Source organism: Pogoniulus pusillus, chromosome 8 (assembly GCF_015220805.1).
Source record: "Pogoniulus pusillus isolate bPogPus1 chromosome 8, bPogPus1.pri, whole genome shotgun sequence".
NCBI classification, from domain to species: domain Eukaryota; kingdom Metazoa; phylum Chordata; class Aves; order Piciformes; family Lybiidae; genus Pogoniulus; species Pogoniulus pusillus.
Window position 1 is genome coordinate 3,875,537 of NC_087271.1, and position 17,678 is coordinate 3,893,214.

General features: G+C 43.5%; 2 protein-coding genes across 2 annotated transcripts in view; one reads left to right on the top strand and one right to left on the bottom strand.

Annotated features, from left to right (window-relative positions):
- ALG6 (ALG6 alpha-1,3-glucosyltransferase) overlaps nt 1–13,386 on the top strand; it is a 21,803-nt gene extending 8,417 nt beyond the window's left edge. Inside the window, exons 5-14 of the mRNA XM_064148246.1 lie at nt 2,455–2,556; nt 3,188–3,252; nt 5,850–6,035; nt 6,747–6,882; nt 9,479–9,564; nt 10,105–10,189; nt 11,231–11,301; nt 12,222–12,290; nt 12,440–12,638; nt 12,931–13,386. Coding sequence (XP_064004316.1) covers nt 2,455–2,556; nt 3,188–3,252; nt 5,850–6,035; nt 6,747–6,882; nt 9,479–9,564; nt 10,105–10,189; nt 11,231–11,301; nt 12,222–12,290; nt 12,440–12,638; nt 12,931–13,128 — 1,197 coding nt within the window. The 3' untranslated portion in view covers nt 13,129–13,386. The remainder of the gene's footprint in view (nt 1–2,454; nt 2,557–3,187; nt 3,253–5,849; nt 6,036–6,746; nt 6,883–9,478; nt 9,565–10,104; nt 10,190–11,230; nt 11,302–12,221; nt 12,291–12,439; nt 12,639–12,930) is intronic.
- A 2,524-nt stretch (nt 13,387–15,910) lies between these two features.
- The window catches only part of ITGB3BP (integrin subunit beta 3 binding protein), a 28,957-nt gene continuing 27,189 nt past the window's right edge, over nt 15,911–17,678 (bottom strand). The window contains exon 9 of the mRNA XM_064147038.1: nt 15,911–16,281. Within this exon, the coding sequence (XP_064003108.1) occupies nt 16,271–16,281 (11 nt within the window). The 3' untranslated portion in view covers nt 15,911–16,270. The remainder of the gene's footprint in view (nt 16,282–17,678) is intronic.

Sequence of the window (17,678 nt, forward strand, 5' to 3'; positions counted from 1 at the left end):
GCCTTCTCTGGACACATTCCAGCACCTCAACATGTCTCTTCAATTGAGGAGCCCAGAACTGGACACAGGACTCAAGGTGTGGCCTGACCAGTGCTGAGTACAGGGGCAGAAGAACCTCCCTTGTCCTGTTGCCCACACTGTTCCTGATCCAGGCCAGGATGCCACTGACCTGTGTTTTCTCTTCCATCCTGATAAATATACTTTTCATTTTGATGATCTTGGAAGTCCAAACCAAAGTTCCAACCAAAACAAATTTATGATTCTATTTACAGCTTAGCTTGTGGTTTATATTAAAATTATTTTGCATGTACACTGACATTCACTTACCAGCCTCTTGAGGGCTCAAATCTTTATCTGCATGCTTCACCTGAAAGAGAGATATCTGATGCTTTTGAAGATGCCACTTTTATTTCAGTCACCACTCTCTAGAGAGGAAAAACAAAGTAGTAAAAAGTGTTCTATCCTAAACATAATTCTGCAGTCATTTTGTGCCATTTATTTTTAACTGCCTCTACAAAGAAAAGGAGAAAACAAGTCCAGAAAAAAAATATGGAGATAGCTGTATTAGTACTGGACAGGAAACAGTGAGGCCAGTAAGCTCTTGCTCTCTGAGCCTTCATCGAATGATTTGGGTTGGAGAGGATTTTATAGATCATCTACTTTCTAGTGGTGTTTTCTTTCATTTTAAATCTGCCTTTTGCTTTGAGTTGCCCAAAATATTTTCTGATTGCAGTAGCAGAAGCTGTTGCTCATCAATAGTTTTTCTGTCCTTCACAAACCTCTGGTCTCTGGTAATTGATTGCATCGAACACAAAATAACAATCACTAGAACTTAATTACCCTTGAAATAGTCTTTATTAATTTTGAAATCAGCTCACTTGACAGATCCTGATGGATCTGGGAGAACTGAGAAACCCTTTGTAACAACAGCCATTAGAAGGATGCATTAAAATAATTCAGGCTGGTCATTGTCAGCTGTTGATAGTACACCTTTCTGTTAAGTGTCAGTATATTTGTTTTGCTAATGCCCTGAGTATATTTAATTGTGGCTTAAGCCTGTGAAATAGTTCACCACTGAATAACTGATAGCTTCAAACATTTTCTTCCAAAACCTGAGACCAAATTATACTTTTCCATCTTGGAATAATTGCCCATTTTCTGAAACTTATTTATAACATAATGGGAGTGTTTTTTCTCAAGACAGTAGCCAAGGTGAACTCACCTGCTGGGCAGGAGCTGACACAATTCTTGGCAGATGAACCTGCTGATTCTGTTTCCTAGTCAACTTTCTTGCCTATATTTGATGTAGGCAAATGATCAAATAACTTGTTGAAATTCTGTTTGTCCACATCACCAGTAATTCACAGATAACACTGGAGGTTGTTAGAGCTCCTTAACTATGTCTCCAGACTCTCTGTTCCATCAAACTACTTGACTGGATCTAGTGGGAGCTGATTTCTTTGGAGAATGAAGAATGTCTTCTCTCGTTTCGGCATGTGAGGAACTAGAGTGTGCCCCCTTGTTGACTGAGGCTGTGCCAGGAGCCAAAACAGCTGAACACGTGGAAGCAGCAGCTTTTGGACACCAGAAATTATAGTGTTAGAAACATTAACAAGATCAAATTCTGTGGACCTATTTCTTCTTGTCCTTTGAAGTGGAACACCCAGTTTATTCTAAGGAAGGACTCTCTGATATTTTAATGTTTATTTGCCTGTATTTTTATCTTCTCTTTCTCAAACCAATTGGGAAAAAATAGCTTTGGTGTAACTGCCAATCCTGAGCTGTGTTTTAATCAGTGAAAGATAAAGCTATGTAAGAGGGCAAAAAAGCATATTCGTCTCAAACTGTAGTCACACAACTCTTGAACTTCAGTCAGCTGAATGATTAAATTGGAGTTTTCAGTGAGGGTACAGATACAAGCTCCACATTCACAAAGCAGGCAACTAGTCTCACTCCAACACTGTAGTTATCATCTGAGTGGTTTTTTACACTAAATACAAACATAGTCACACAACTCTTGAACTTCAGTCAGCTGAATGATTAAATTGGAGTTTTCAGTGGGGGTACAGATACAAGCTCCACATTCACAAAGCAGGCAACTAGTCTCACTCCAACACTGTAGTTATCATCATCTGAGTGGTTTTTTACACCAAATACAAACATAGTCACACAACTGTAGTCACACAACTCTTGAACTTCAGTCAGCTGAATGATTAAATTGGAGTTTTCAGTGAGGGTACAGATACAAGCTCCACATTCACAAAGCAGGCAACTAGTCTCACTCCAACACTGTAGTTATCATCATCTGAGTGGTTTTTTACACCAAATACAAACATAGTGTGGAGCATTTAGAAACTACAACTGTAAACCAAGTCAAAGATTCACGCTCCAGATGCAAATCCACAACTTGTATAGCATTTAAGGTGAAGTATATGAGAAGAGTCTAACCTGAAGTCCATCTTTGTTTTTTCAGTGTTTGTTGCTGATTTGCTGATTTATATCCCTGCAGTTATTTTATATTGCTTTTCCTTGAGAGAAACATCTACTAAAAAGAAGGCAAGTATCTGGTGTGTGTAAATTAAAACCCCAAGGAAATATACTGTTAAAACAAGATAGAAATGCAACAGTGGGTGTTAATTAATGCACAGAACGCTGTGATGGTCTCAACTGACATAAAACTGATGACAGTGCTTCTCTTATGAAAGACTTTTCAGTTAAAAAGATCAAGCCATTGCTTTATCTTGCAGTAATTACTTTAATAACAAGATGCTCTGAAGTGTAGTAGCCATAAACTCTTGAATTAGCTTTCTTTTTGCATTTATTACTTGAGCAGTAAATCCACTGTGACAGATCTAGGAAGTGCATGTTCCTTATTGTAGAACCAGTACATTTTGCAGTGTGTCTTCTGAGTTTTGAAGTGGTTTGAAGGTTGGAGATGGTTGGGTGATCTCTGAGCTGATTGGCCAAGGGCAGGCTGTTTGCCATTCAGTATTTTCTTATTCTTGGAAAATCTTGATCCTGTTTTATTCCTCACAATATTATTGGCAGAAAAGTACCTTTAGAGAAGAAAATTCCTACATTTAGGATGCACTGTGAGGATCCAAATTTTTGTACTGGAGAAGTAATATAGTTCTGTCTAATGTCTAAACAGTTATTTTCCCCTCCTTTTTTTGCCCTTTCTTTCCAGGTTTCCAGTGCTCTCTGCATACTGCTTTATCCAGGCCTCATTCTTATTGACCACGGACACTTCCAGTATCCTTGTTCTGCAGTGACATGAGTTCCCATTTATCAAGTAATGTTGTTCTGTAGTGCCTTTTCTTAGCTTACCTTTGTGTATCAGGTCATCTGAAGGGCTTCAGCCTAGCTCAGAGTGGAGAGAGGTGTACAGTGTAGTTGTGTAAAATGTTCAGGTCTATAAAATGCACTGCTTGAGGCTGGATTTGCTTCACTTACTGCCCAACCATTTCAAACTAGGCATCTGGTACTAGCTACTGCATCAGAACTAACTGCTCAGTGCTGCTGGCAGACACCTTCACAGGTGGGTCTTTTTTACTAACCTCTCTGTTAATACTTCTTTTCCCATCCCCAAGCAAATGCTGTTAGTTGACTGCTCCAGGCTGTGCTGCTCAGTGCCGTCAAGCCAGAGGGATACAATCCTGAAGATCTGATACATGTAGCTATTGAAATATTCCAAGGAGATACTGAATCTCAGCATCTAGTACTAAAGCAAGTTTTGACAATCAAATAGTTTGCTAATTGGTGGTTTTCTTTATTGTAGAATCCGTGACCTCAAAGATTATCTGGTTCAACTTCTCTTGGCAAAAGCATGGTGTAGACAACATGACCAAGCACTAAACAATGTCCCTCAGCACTGCATCTACTGATACCTCAAGTACTGGGGACTTTGCCCCTTTCCTGGGGAGATTATTCCAATATTCTCTTGTCAATGGGAATCTCCCCAGGAGTAACTTGTACCTATTATCCCTGATCTTTTCCATGTGACTCTTTATGAAAATGGAGTCTCCATCTTCTTTGTAGCCACCCTTTCAATATTGCAACATGGTGGTAAGGTCTTCTTACTCTGTCTTGCAAGATAATAAATCTTAGCAGATTCTGAAGGAAAGGAAAAAAAAAGATATGGAGATTAAATATTTAAGTTACAGTTCAGGAATTCTGCAGTTCTGATTTTTGTCCTCAGTCTGTTTAAAGATGTGTCTCTTCCATGTATTTAAAGGCTTGGAATATATGGAAGAATCTTCAGAACCTTAGAGTGAAATGCTGCAGTAAATGGTTTGTGGATGTTGTGGAATCAGCAGCATCAAGATCTTTTAAGAAAAGATTCAGCAAACCTCATGTCAGGGGTGCTGAAGATGTAGCAGACGCTGTGGTGAAGCTGACAGGTGTTCTGCACAGTCTCCTGTGGTCTCTTCCAGCTGTTCTTTCACTCTTTTAAGTGAATAACTTCACTGTCTATGACCAACTCCCATGAGGTTAATAGATTTATTTAACTGCTTCTGCATGGTTCTGCCAGATCCAAATGCCAAAATACCAGAAGATGCCTTTTGGTGTAACATTGTCAAGGTGAAATGGATGAGATCTCAAATATGCATTGTGATGTTGAGAGCCACCTTTGGGCTGAAAACAAGGGAGACAATCTGAATATGTTGAATGCTGGAGCAGATGCAGAGGAGGATAATGAAGCTGGCAAAGGGTCTAGAGCACAAGTCGTGTGAGGATCAGATGAGGGAACTGATTGTTCAGCCTGGATAGGGCGGCTGAGGGGAGACTCTGTGGCTCTCTAACTCCCTGAAAGGAGGCTGAAACCAAGTAGGGGTTGGTCTCATCTCCCTAGTATAGGAGTGAGAGGAACTGGTGTCAGGTTGCTTCAGGGGAAGTTCAGGTTGGACACAAGGAACAATTTCTTCCCCAAAAAGGGTTGTCATGCCTTTGAAGAGACTGTCCAGGGCAGTGGTGAGTCCCCATCCCTGAAGGAATTGAAAAGCTCTGGACAGGTAGTGCTGAGGAACATGGTTTAGCACCAGACTTGGTAGAGTTAGATAATAATTGGATTTGATCTTAAAGGTCTTTTCTCACCAAAATGATTCTCTGTGTTGTTGTAGCTAGCTATATTGACAAAGAGAAAAGAAAATATCATGAGATCTCTGACTAGTAACTTCTCTTTGATTTCTCACTCTCTCTGACACTAACAGCAAGTGACAAAGCTGGTATTTTGTTGTAGTTTAACAGTAAGCATAGCTTAGTCTCTTCAAACCCTGCTGAGCCTGGCAACCTGTTCTCAGTCAGGAGGAAATAATGTTGCTATTATTCATTGTTTGTTCAATATCAGCAGCTAAGGGAGCTGGTCATGGATGAGGGTGCATTGTGAGTTGAGCAGAATCACAAAACAAACTCCAGGAGTCCTTGAACTAAATAATACATAATTTAAATCCTGATGTGTTTTAATATTCTGCACATATCCTTTGGGAGCTGGGAAGAGAGACTCTTGAAAGCTTTATCCTTAATCATGTAAATACCAAGAAAAATAAATGTTCACCCTGAGGAATCTTAGAGTGCTGTCACCATGAGCTTGTTCTACTGAGTGTACATTACATATGTAATTAACACACACAATTTGTCCTTAATATTTGCTTCAAGTCAGGCCTTGGAAACAGCAAAATTACACTTTTGGTCAGAAGTCAGATTCTTTTTGTCCATGAACAGCCCCAGCTGGTGATTTGCTTTTAAAACTTCAACTCCTTTTGCCTGCTGCTTTACACCTGTCCCTCAGAGCTTTCGGTACTGACTTCCAGTACTAAGATGTGTGTCTTGTCCTTGACATAAAAAACCATATACAACTCAGTGAGCCTCGGCTTTGCCTTGTGGGCTGTGCTCTGTTTGTCCTATGACAGGGTCCTCCTGGGGTCACTGGCCTTTTGCTTGGCCTTAAATTATAAGCAAATGGAGCTCTACCATTCTTTGCCTTTTTTTTGCTATTTGCTTGGAAAGTGCTTCAAGAAAGGACTGAAAGGAAAGGGGTAAGTGACTTCCAAGTGACTTCAAACTGTTTCACCTTTCTCAAGAGTACACCCGCGCAGCCTGGCAGTGAGAATGGGATTCTCTGTATTTGCCTACGGGAGGGAATGGATTGAAGCTTGAAGAGGACAGATTTAGACTGGATATTAGAAAGATATTTTTTACAGTGAGGCACTGGAACAGGTTGCCCAGGGAGGCTGTGGATGCCCCTTTACTGGCAGTGTTCAAGGTCAGGTTGAATGAGACCTTGAGCAGCCTGGTCTAGGGGAAGGTGATCGCTGCCTGTGGCAGGTCTGGTTGGAACTAGTTGATCTTTAAGGTCCCTTCCAACTCAAACCATTCTATGAGCCTATGAATTTCCAGTGGAAGATACACCCTGTTGTAACGTGTTCCTCTCGTGAATAAACATCTCTTGTTGAGACCTATGTTATTTCCACTGAACACTAAGGTGTCCTTCCTTATCCCTCCTCATTCTGTGAGCTAACTTAATTGCAGGCTGCAGTGTGCACAGGATGAGGTTGGCAGCAGCCGTTCAGTGGTCCTCGTGAAGCTGTCACTGCTCAGAGGATGGTGACTGGTAGCTCTTTCTGTTCACATTTGTCACCTTCAGTTCTGTATTTCAGAAACCAAGGTTTATTCTGTAAGCCAAGAGCTGACTTGTTACTGGTAGCTAGATTTCTCTTTTCTGATGTAAGCTTTTCTCCTCTTTGCAGATTAGTGTTGCTAACCAAAATAGCAGGGACCGTGGTGCTTTCCTTTGCTGGCTGCTGGCTGCCCTTCTGTACCGACATGGAACAAACCATGCAAGTACTCAGAAGACTCTTTCCCATTGACCGAGGCTTGTTTGAGGCATGCATGTTTTCTTCTCCCCCACCCTGCTGTAAATGTTCCCTGTTCTTAGATCCCTTGAGAAACCTTCATCGTGACCTTTGGGGATTTCATGTGGGAGACACACCACAGGAGCAGTAATTTGAGCTGCCTTCTTCAGCAGTCGTTTCTTGCCAGTTATTTAATCCAGTATTTAACCCCAGCTCAGCTGGCATCTTCCAGGATATTATGAGTAGACAACACTTATCCCATCATCAAACCCCATACTTCAATCCATACATTTTTCCATTGACATAGATTCCAGAGTAATTGACAGTGTCAGAAGATGGAACCTTAAAAGTTAACAGCTCTGGTCACTTGCCTCTGCTCAACTATTTGCAACAGGATTCCTTATTTGAAAGTGAATAATAAAAAAGAGTGGTTTGGGTGCAGCCTGGGACTTGCTTTTGCTGGTTCCAGTTTCATCTTTTCAGTGCAAGCTTCCACACTGTTTTCCATGAATTTTAGGCCAGTTCTGCCTTTACCATTTTCCTCATTGTGTGGATATTTGCAGGGAGCTGAGTACTGCAGCCTTTATCCAGTAAAGCAGTTACTCGTTTACCTGATAGTCATTACTGATTTCCTAACTAACAGTGAGTCATGTTGCTGCTTTGCTTAATTAGGGCACGAAGCTTAATACCACCCTTTGAAAAGCAGATTCTCAACTTCAGGTTTAAGCAGTAAAATGAAGCTTTGAGTGTCCACGTTTTGATGTCCCAGGGATTTGAAGTAAATGCAGCATAAATGATCCTCTAATCTTTAGAGACAAATCATAGCACAACTGGCACTTTTTTTCCTTTAAGAGTTAATGCTGATGCACTGAAGACAGCATTTTATTGCTAGCTTTATGTAAAGAAACCCCCTAGAAAAACCTGAAGCCCAACCAATGACCCTGTTCTTTCTCTGGAGTTTTGGTCACTGTGCTTTTTATTCACTCCAAACGTTAAAAATCAAATCTCTAAATGACAATAAGCAGTGAGCTTAAAAGAGCTGAAGGATTTTGATCTAATATTAGCCCAAATATTTCCTGAGTTGAACCAGGGGAGCATTTTGCTGGATACTAATCTAGATAAAAGGAGAAACTGTCCACGTAAGCAGCACACGGTAAGGCTATCCTGGGCTGCCTGTGACAGCTTCTTTGACTTGATTCATATTTACAGAAGCAGTAACAAATGCTGATGGCTGTAAAAACCACATTGGCCATTCAGCAAGCGTGTCCTGTGCGCTCCCTTGGAATCCTCAGCAGATCTGAAGTGCATATTCTGTGCTGCTGGGGAGCACGTGAGGAAGGTGGCTCAGTTGTTGGTGGCAGTGGCGTTCTGGCTGTTATGTCTACACAGCTGTGATTTAAGCAGCTGTTTGGGGATGAGTTTCAAGAGCACGAGAGCTGGAGTTACAAATTTAATTTTGAAAGCGATCCTAGCACAACTGCTAATGTCTTTAGACTCCTTGATTTATTAGAGGTTAACTCTGTCATTGCTAGCAGGCAGTGAGCACAGCTAAAGAGGCTCAGGTACGGAATGAAACGTGACGGCGCACAGAGCATCGTCGTGTTAGACTGAAGATTCATGTGTGGCAGTGTTTAGTCAGGGGCAGACAGTTTCACACAGTATCACAGTATCCTCAGGGTTGGAAGAGACCTCACAGATCATCAAGTCCAATCCTTTACCACAGAGCTCAAGGCTAGACCATGGCACCAAGTGCCATGTCCAACCTTGCCTTGAACTGCCCCAGAGACAGCGACTCCACCACCTCCCCGGGCAGCCCATTCCAGTGTCCAATGACTCTCTCAGGGAAGAACTTTCTCCTCACCTCCAGCCTAAATCTCCCCTGGCGCAGCCTGAGGCTGTGTCCTCTTGTTCTGGCGCTGGCCACCTGAGAGAAGAGAGCAACCTCCCCCTGGCCACAACCACCCCTCAGGTAGTTGTAGACAGCAATAAGGTCACCCCTGGGCCTCCTCTTCTCCAGGCTAAACAATCCCAGCTCCCTCAGCCTCTCCTCGTAGGGCTGTGCTCAAGGCCTCTCACCAGCCTCGTCGCCCTTCTCTGGACACGCTCAAGCATCTCAATGTCCCTTCTAAACTGGGGGGCCCAGAACTGAACACAGTACTCAAGGTGTGGTCTAACCAGTGCAGAGTACAGGGGCGGAATGACCTCCCTGCTCCTGCTGACCACACCACTCCTGATACAGGCCAGGATGCCACTGGCTCTCTTGGCCACCTGGGCACACTGCTGGCTCAAAATGTGGCATCTCAGGAGGTAAGAAGTAGTGTAGTGCCAAAGAACTATTTCTCAGCTAGTTGTTCATAGAATCATCATAGAATGATTGCTTATCATTTGTTGGTTATCAGTTGTTTAACTCACTCTCTTGAAACTTTATGCTACTGGAGATCAGAATAACTTAAAAGCACATCTAGGAGTATGAACTACATCCAGGAATATAAACTACAAGTGTCTTTTTGCAGTATCATAGTAAAAACTCATCTCTCAAGCCCTACTCTTGTCATAAACATAAATCTGAATGAATAGAATTATCACAAATTACCTTTTGATCCCATTTTTCTTTCTTCCCATTCCAGGATAAAGTAGCCAATATTTGGTGCAGTCTAAGTGTCCTTATAAAGATAAAGAACATAGTTGCACCTCCAACTCAGCTAAAATTCAGGTGAGATATAATTCAGGTGCTTCAGGTAGTTTATCTTGTGGTTGGTTGGGGTTTTTTTTGCTAAATGAGTGATTTTGGTCAAAGAATAATGAGAAGTGCCAGTTAGTATCTTGGAAGAAAGGTATTTCTTTCCCCCTACACTGTACTCGTCTCCCAGGTGAGAAGTGTTTCCCCAAGTTCTGTTGGGAAGATTTATGACTGAAAAAATTCCTGCTGGTTTATGGAGTGATTTAAGCTACTTGGCTGGCTGAAATTAAGTTAAAATTTGCTTTCTCCTTCAAAGAATTACCTCTTGGAAGCCACTTTACAGTTCTGGTTTTTGACATAGTGAAGAATTTGTGTCCAGATCTCCAGTCTGAAATACTCCTGGAGATGGCTTCATTCCTTCCTCAGACCCACTCTTTTCTTGAAGCACAGAACCACTCCAGGAGACATGCAACAACTGAATTCCTAACTTGTGTGGTTTTCCAAAGTGATTATGTGATACCATGGATGTGGTTATTCCTGTATTAAAGCTGTTTCTCTTCTAAAATTGTTCAGTTTTGCTGTGACCTTTCTGAGCCTGCTTCCCGTCTGTATAAAGCTGACAGTGCAGCCTTCTCTTCGAGGGTTTAAATTTGCTTTGGTAAGTGCATGCTTTTATGGCTCCTTGGTTTGTGCCCACCACTGAGCACTGGGCTGCAACCAGTGCTTCTCCCTGCAGTTGCTGCTATGATCAGAAGTGTGTGTACCATTAAGTGATGTGGTACAAAACTCTTTGTAACCCACAGCCAGCAGGATCTGACCTGTCTTTTAATCTAGACTTTTTTTCCTTACCCTCAGTTTTCCTTAATGCTACATTTTATGATATTCCTTTGCAGAATCATTAGAAGATTCTGTACACATTAAAGCCTTATATAGAGTCAGATTTTATTCTCTTTCTGTTTAGCTTTCAAAGTGCTAATTTCCTGTAGTGCATTGGCTGCAAAATTCAATGGAAGCATCTCGAGATAGATGTTGTAAGCTTATTAGCAGCTTGAAAAGCAAATGGTACTATTTTCCCAGCTATTTGCCTTTTCTTATGCCACTGGATTTAAACACAGGGACATGCAAAAATCAAGTTATCCTGGAAAGCAATTATGTGGAGCTGGTTCTACAGCTTCAATTGTTACAAGATAATTTCTATTTTTAATGTGAAGAATATCTGAGGGTTTATTGGAACACTGCCTAAAAGTAACATTTATCCTCTCTAAGAATTGGTTTGTGCTTTCTGGTGTACTTCTATTTGGTGTGGGGGGAAAAACCACAGGCTGTTTCCTTTAGTCTGTTGGCTGCTCATGAGGATGAACATTTTCTGTCAGAAAGGAGGGTAGGTGGCAGCAGGGCTGAACTCTGCCAAGTGAATGTTGTGTTTGCCTGGTGTTGAGGATACTTGTGCCAGGAAAGCTAAGCAAGAGTGAGAGCTCTGGGAGGAAGTGCTCTGGGTAAACTTCCACACAGTGTGTTTTGCAGCGTGTGTAGGTGGTTACAGAAGCAGCTCTCTGTACCTGTAAACTGCACCAGAGTAAATGTAGCAGTTAATTAGAAAAACCAGACCATTTAGCTCTTGTCTGCCAGCAGAGAAGCTGAAGCAGTGCTTTGCATTGCAGTCACACACACTAATATGTTTCTGATTTCTTTTCCTAAGGTTAGTTGTGCACTGTCATTTTTCCTGTTCTCCTTTCAAGTCCATGAAAAATCTATTCTTCTTGTGTCACTGTAAGTAAATTATTGTCCTGGGGATAATACTTTAATCTTCTGTTCCTCACCTTGTTACTGCTTGCTGCTTTCCCACTTAGGAGTATACTTACAAGTATACCTGATCTCTGAAATCCTGCACATGCTTTTCTGAATAACCTGTACGTGAAAGTGTCCAAACACAGCCATGCTGTGGTCTCTCCTGCTTCACTCATCCCTGGCTGCGTTTTCTGGAGTGCACTGAGGTGCAGGTCATGCCTGTTTGCCAAGGGACAGACGGGCTGTGGGCTTGGGCAAGGTGGTGCTGCCAGAGACAGCAGAGACATTTACTTAAGAGTTGCACAGCAAGGCTGGGATATAGGTGCAGGTTAAACTGGGTGACTGATACCTCACTGACATCACAGTAGAGCATCACAGAATCATTTCAGTTGGAAGAGGCCTTTAAGATGATCAAGTCCAACTGTTAACCTAGCACTGCCAGGTCACCACTAAACTATGCAGCACCATATCTCCAGTTTTTACAATCCTTCCAGGGATGGGAACTCCACCACTGGTTTGGGCAGCCTGGGCCAGGCCCAGGCCTTGACAGCCCTTTTAGGGAACAAATTGTTCCTCATGTCCAACCTAAACCTCTAATGGTGCACCTTGAGGCCACTTCCTCTGTCACTTGTTCCTTGGGATAAGAGACTGTCTCCTGCCTCACTCCAACCTCCTTTCAGGGAGTTGTAGAGAGCCAGAAGGTCTCCCCTCAGCCTCCTTTTCTCCAGGCAGAACAACCCCAGTTCCCTCAGCTGCTCCTCACCAGATCTGTTCTCCAGACACCTGTGGTAGCACTCTGTCCTACCTGCAGAGCAGAGGAGATGCAGCCCCATGTGACAGGCTGAGGCTGAAGTACTGTCCTGATAGTGTCTGCATAGCTGATTCTTCTCTTCTCATTCCAGACCTGTCTGCTTGATCATCAATGAAATCCCTTTCATGGCCACGTGGTTTTTGCTTGTGTCAACATTCAGGTGAGTTGAACTCGTTGAATGTTACTCAAAACCTGTGCTCCTCCCCAGTTCTAGTAAGTCTAAGTGTATTCTTTGTCCTCTATTCTTGCATCCTTGGAAATACAACTTGTGATGTGGGCTCACTCCTGGGGGGGATTCTGTGTCACCAGTATGTTGCCTCTCCTGCTGAAGGACGGCCTGCTGCTGCCCTTTGCTGTGACCTCGCTGGCTTTCCTCTCCATCTGCGTGGCTTCCTTCTCCATATTTGAGAAGACATCAGCAGAGGACCTGCAGCTGAAGACATTCTCCCTTTCCCTCAAGGGATATGTTTCATGGGTCAAGTCATTTCCCAAGATTGTCAAGAGCCTGGTGAGCAATTTTAACTCCTGTGACTCTTCTTTGCAGCCCTTCATGGTGCTAAAGTACTTGCACAAAGCACTTTCAATAACTGCGTAAAGCCACACTAAAGGCAGTGTCACCTGTGTATGGACTTGAGGAATACAGAAATCATAGAATCATTTTTTGGTTGGAAAGGACCTTTGAGATCAAGTCCAATCATTCTCCAACTCTGAGTCTGGTGCTAAACCAGGTCCTTTATCAGCACAGCAACTGCCTGAGTGTTAGATCTTCATGAGCTAATCTGGTTCTCCTTCCCTTGCAGTTTCTGCTCTCGGTGACACTGATGGCTGTGCTGTCTCTGATGAGTGCTACAGTGAATCCTCCACAGAGGTTACCTGATTTGTTCCCTCTGTCTGTGTCCCTCGTTTCCTGCTTACACTTCATATTATTTCTAGTGTATTTTAATGTTGTTATACTCTGGGACTCAAAGCATAGTAGAAGTCATAAGAAATTTATTTAATCAACCTGTGAAGACCAAAGGCTGAACTGTGAAAGAGGGTCAGAGGATTTGCAGTGGCGCTGCAGGTAAAGCTGTTTGTGAGGTGACACAATTCCTGGTAAGCTGGTGAGAACTGGCAAACACTTTATGCTCATCTTTGCAAGGAGAAGCATTTGGAAGAGGGCTTGGAAATGGGCTTTCGAGTATTTTCTTCAGGAGTGTAATACTTCTGCTACCATTTGTAAACTTAAAATACCCAATAAAGGACCAAACTTTGAATTGCTGCTGAGATGCCCCAGTTGTATCAGCCAGACAAGCTGGTTTGTTAGCAGTGAGTGTGCAAGTTTCCCAGCTGAAGTAGTGGAGGTTAAGTAGAAACTCTTGACTTGTAGCTCTTGTCTTGCCCAAATTGTTTTATGGCATGAATTGTCCTCCATTGGTGTCCCACCAGGGTGTTGTGTCTGTGAGGTACTGTCTGGGTGCTGCCACCTTAGAAGAGCAGTTTGTTCTTCAGCTAACATGGTAGGGAAGAGAGCTTGGCCTTCCACCAATATCATGGGCTGGAAAGCGATCTGCTCAGCCAGGAGATGGACCCAAGTTCTGTAGCAGCCTTGGTCCACCCATGGGAGTTTGGTTTTCTTCTTTTGTGGTGTTTTCCACACTACTAGTGCTTTCAGAATGCTGAGGAGCATAAGCCAGAGTGGCACCAAAATAAGAGCTGGATTAGGGGAATAGAGGTTTGGGAAGGGCAAGGTTCTTGTGTATGCAGGGGATGGGGGATGTTGGTGCCTTTACTATCATCTAGGCCTTAGGGCTCTCAGCAACTGTTCCTAACAGGACTGAAAAGCAAAAGATCTTCTTTCTACTGAAGTAAAAGCTGAGGATATAGTGAGCAGTGCAGTTTGAAACAGGGCAAACTACCCCTTATTGCACAAAACTGCAGATGTAAATGGAACTCAGCTCTGCAGTTTCTCCCTCTGCACAGCACAACCCCCCCCCCCGCTAACAGTTCAGAGGATAGAAATGGATCAAATAATTCTATACATAACAGCCTGGGGTAAGAAAATTAATCACAGTGGAATTCAGGGTGGTATAGCTTCATTAGGAGTCAGTCTGTCCTCCATCTTCATTCTGCTTGGACACTAGATATAAATATAGTCTATATTCTATATGATTATATTACTCTATGTATTAGAAATCCCAAAGCCAGCTTCATTGGAAGGCTTCTCCCCTGCCCTGGCTGGACTCTGTCACATACCAAGCTGCCCCTGCCAGGAGCACATTCTGGGGCTGTGTCTGCAGTGTGTGAATCAGCTGTTGTGGGAACTCCCAACTGTGGGGGTTATGAATGCTGTAAGGGAAGTGGCTGCAGGCCCAGTGTATTTATTCCGTGTTTCCAGCTTTATTTGTTGTGGAAAAAGTAACCCCAGCCAACATGACACCCGTGGCAGCTCAGGCAGGGTGAAAAGGTGCTCTGGAGGAGTAACTGTGACAGCACTGGGGTGAGCACAGTTCAGCAGTTCACCTCCACTGGAGCAGCTCACTCTAAAGCAAGAAAACTCAACTATCCTCACAGCTATTTAGTCTTTCTGAGGGTTTGACTCTACTCTTGGCATGTAGAAGCTCTTCCCACAGTGCCCTTCTTTTCAGGAGTGTAGGCTGAGTGGCACTGGTGGGTACTGGGGAAGCATCAATAGGCAGCTTTGTCTCCAGAGGCTGAGAGAGCCCCAAGCAGGGCTGAGGGAAGGCCTGCCAGACATTCAGGCAGCATGAGGAACATCTACTGCCAGTGAAATAACACATGAATCAGTGAAGTGAGCTGGAAGGAAGCAGAACTTGGGCTGTAAGAAGCCTGGTCTCTTCTGTTCATCAGGAGATGGTGGTGAGCTCCTTCCCCCCATACAAAAACATTAGTTTTGAGTAGATCTCTTTTCTTTGTCCTTGAGATGGCCTCCAGGGGTGCTAAAGTGAGAGTCATACGATCTACCTTGTGTGGAACTGGAAATGGTTCTTAACAGCCCCAGCTGTTTCTCAACCCCAAAAGCCTCCTACAGCAAGAGGTCAAAGAAACAGTAACTGCTGAGACAGCCAAAGCATTTAGGAGTGTTTGCAGCAGAACCTTGGTCTATCACTGTGTGTTTGCCTAAGAAATTGCTTATTTCATTATATTTGATAATTGCCATGATGTAAGTTTAATTGCTACTGAGGTTACCATCAGGTTCTTTAAACTACTGCTGGTACAAACCACTCTTCCCTTATCACATAGAGCTGGTGGATGCTGTCCACACAAGAAACAGCAACAGAGGAAACCTAAAGGAGAATGGTGCAGATGCTGAACAGAGTGATGAACCAACACAGCTCCCTTCCAACAGTTACAAGCATGTCTCCAGTCAGGCTCCAGAGAGGAAAAACACTGGTATAGATTAAAAGCTCCCAAAGCCTGAGCATGCAGCCCACCATGGGCTCAGAGCCTGCATGTGGTGTGGTTTGAGTTGACTCGAGAGTAGGAAACATCTTTGCAGATGATAAATGTGTCCCTGCTTATGGCAGCTACAGACAAGGTAAGATGTTTGCGAACAACTTAAACACGTTCAGCACTCGGAATAATGCCTTGCACATAAAGCTTCCTCTTTCTTCTGAGCCTAAGCAGCTTTGAAGGGAGTTCTGAATTACATCCATTTAAATCATGTTTTGCTTGGGAGATGAGGATTTGATTAAATCCTCTGCCCCAAGAAACCAACGTTTTCCCCGGGTGAGCTGAGACTCAAAGTTCCATCTTTTCACATGGATTCTTCTCACCCAGTTCTTGGAGGGAGGGTAAAAGTGGAGGAGCTTTATTAATAAAACAGTAAAATTCTCTATTTGCAGTAAAAAAACCCAGCAGAGAGTTGCTTTTCTCCACAGCAGCAAGCCTACCCCTGCAGTTTGTAGGCATGCTTGCATAAGCCAACCATGCTATATTATTTACATTGAGATTATCTGGTTGTGCACATTGTTAAGTTTAAATAGATGCCAGAAATTTTATCTAGATGTGCACCTGCCTGGTGCAATGAGCCATCCCAAACTGGTATTTGCTGGGGAGATTGGTTTACAGCCATTTCTTCTCTCCTTTTAAGTACAGTCAAGCAGATGTAGAAGTTGGGGTTGATGCGGAATGCATTTTTCACATAATGCCTGTGTGGAGACAAGGAATGACCAAAATAAATAGCAATTAGACAGCAGCAGCAGCAGCATCACTCATGTGAGCTGCTCAGGGGGGCAGGGTTGTCCTGCCTGCACCACTAGCCTCACTGCACATGACAGACAGACAGACATCCTGAGGTGAGGCAGACGGACAGATGGTCTCCCTTGGACTGCAGGAATGGAGATGTTTTAAGGAGAAATAATTGCTAAAAGGTCGCTTAGCTGTCACAGTGACATTTTTTGATCAAGAAAGCAGAGAGTTCTACAGTGCTGGTCAAAAAAGAGAACCAGAAGAGGAACTGTGTGTCTTTTCCTCGGGCAAACCCAGTGCTGCCTAGACAACACACCGGCTGTGGACATGAATAACAGAGCCATGAACGTCCTCTGAGCTACCTTTAGCAAGAGTTTGCTAGCTAATAAGCCAGTGTAAGACTGACTTAAACTGGCTCCTGTACCACAGAATGGTTGCTCTGTGTTTTGCAGGACTCAGAAGTTACACTGAGTGGAGGGAAAGTGCTCTGGAACAGGACACCAGCTCTGCTCTCCTGCACTGGTGCCCAGCCCTCAATGGCTCTGCCTTTGGCGCAGTAGCTGGTGTGGAAAAAGGAAGGAGTAGAGAGCCTGTGGCATGAGCAGCTATCTTTAGGGTAGTAAAAGAGTGTAGATAAGCAGGCTTGAAAGCTATTTGTGCTACTAATTCAACCTTCATTGAGAAGCAGAATGAGTGTGCCTTAGCTCACCTCTGGCCTAACTCAACTGGGTGAGTTGTGAACACCTTGTAAAGTCTTAATTCTGAGGATTAGAATGCTTTAATTTGCCAAAAGAAAGATGTTCTCACACATCAGCTGCAGATGCTCTCATCTTTAGAGACTTGTGTCACAAGACTTCACAAAAAAGGAGCTAACAGTTTTTCCATGCACAGGTGGTGTCTGATGGTAGTGTTCACTGTTAACACAGCTTCCTTAAAATACTGGAACAAAGACAAGTAACCAAAGGAGGCAGAACCTGAAAGCCCCAAAACCACACCTTGAGGTATCCGTCAGTGCTCTGATTTGTGCTTTCTGCCTTAGAAATGCTGAGAAAGTTGATGGCTGTGGCCTGATCAGCAGCTGAGGTGCATGAGCTGGGGGATGAGGTGCTCCTGGGGAATGAGGTAGTTAGAAGAATCACAGAATCCCTGTGCTTCAAAGAGACCTTTAAGATCATCAGGTCCAACCCTTAACCCAGCACTGCTAAGCCACTATGTCCTTCTGCACCACATCTCCACGGTTTTTCAATCCCTCCAGGGATGTTGTACAGAGCTGCTGCTGCTATTTCAGCTGGACCATCAGCCCTGCAGCCCACTCCTCCCTCAGTAAAGAGCACTGCTTGGAGACCCTTGGCTGGAT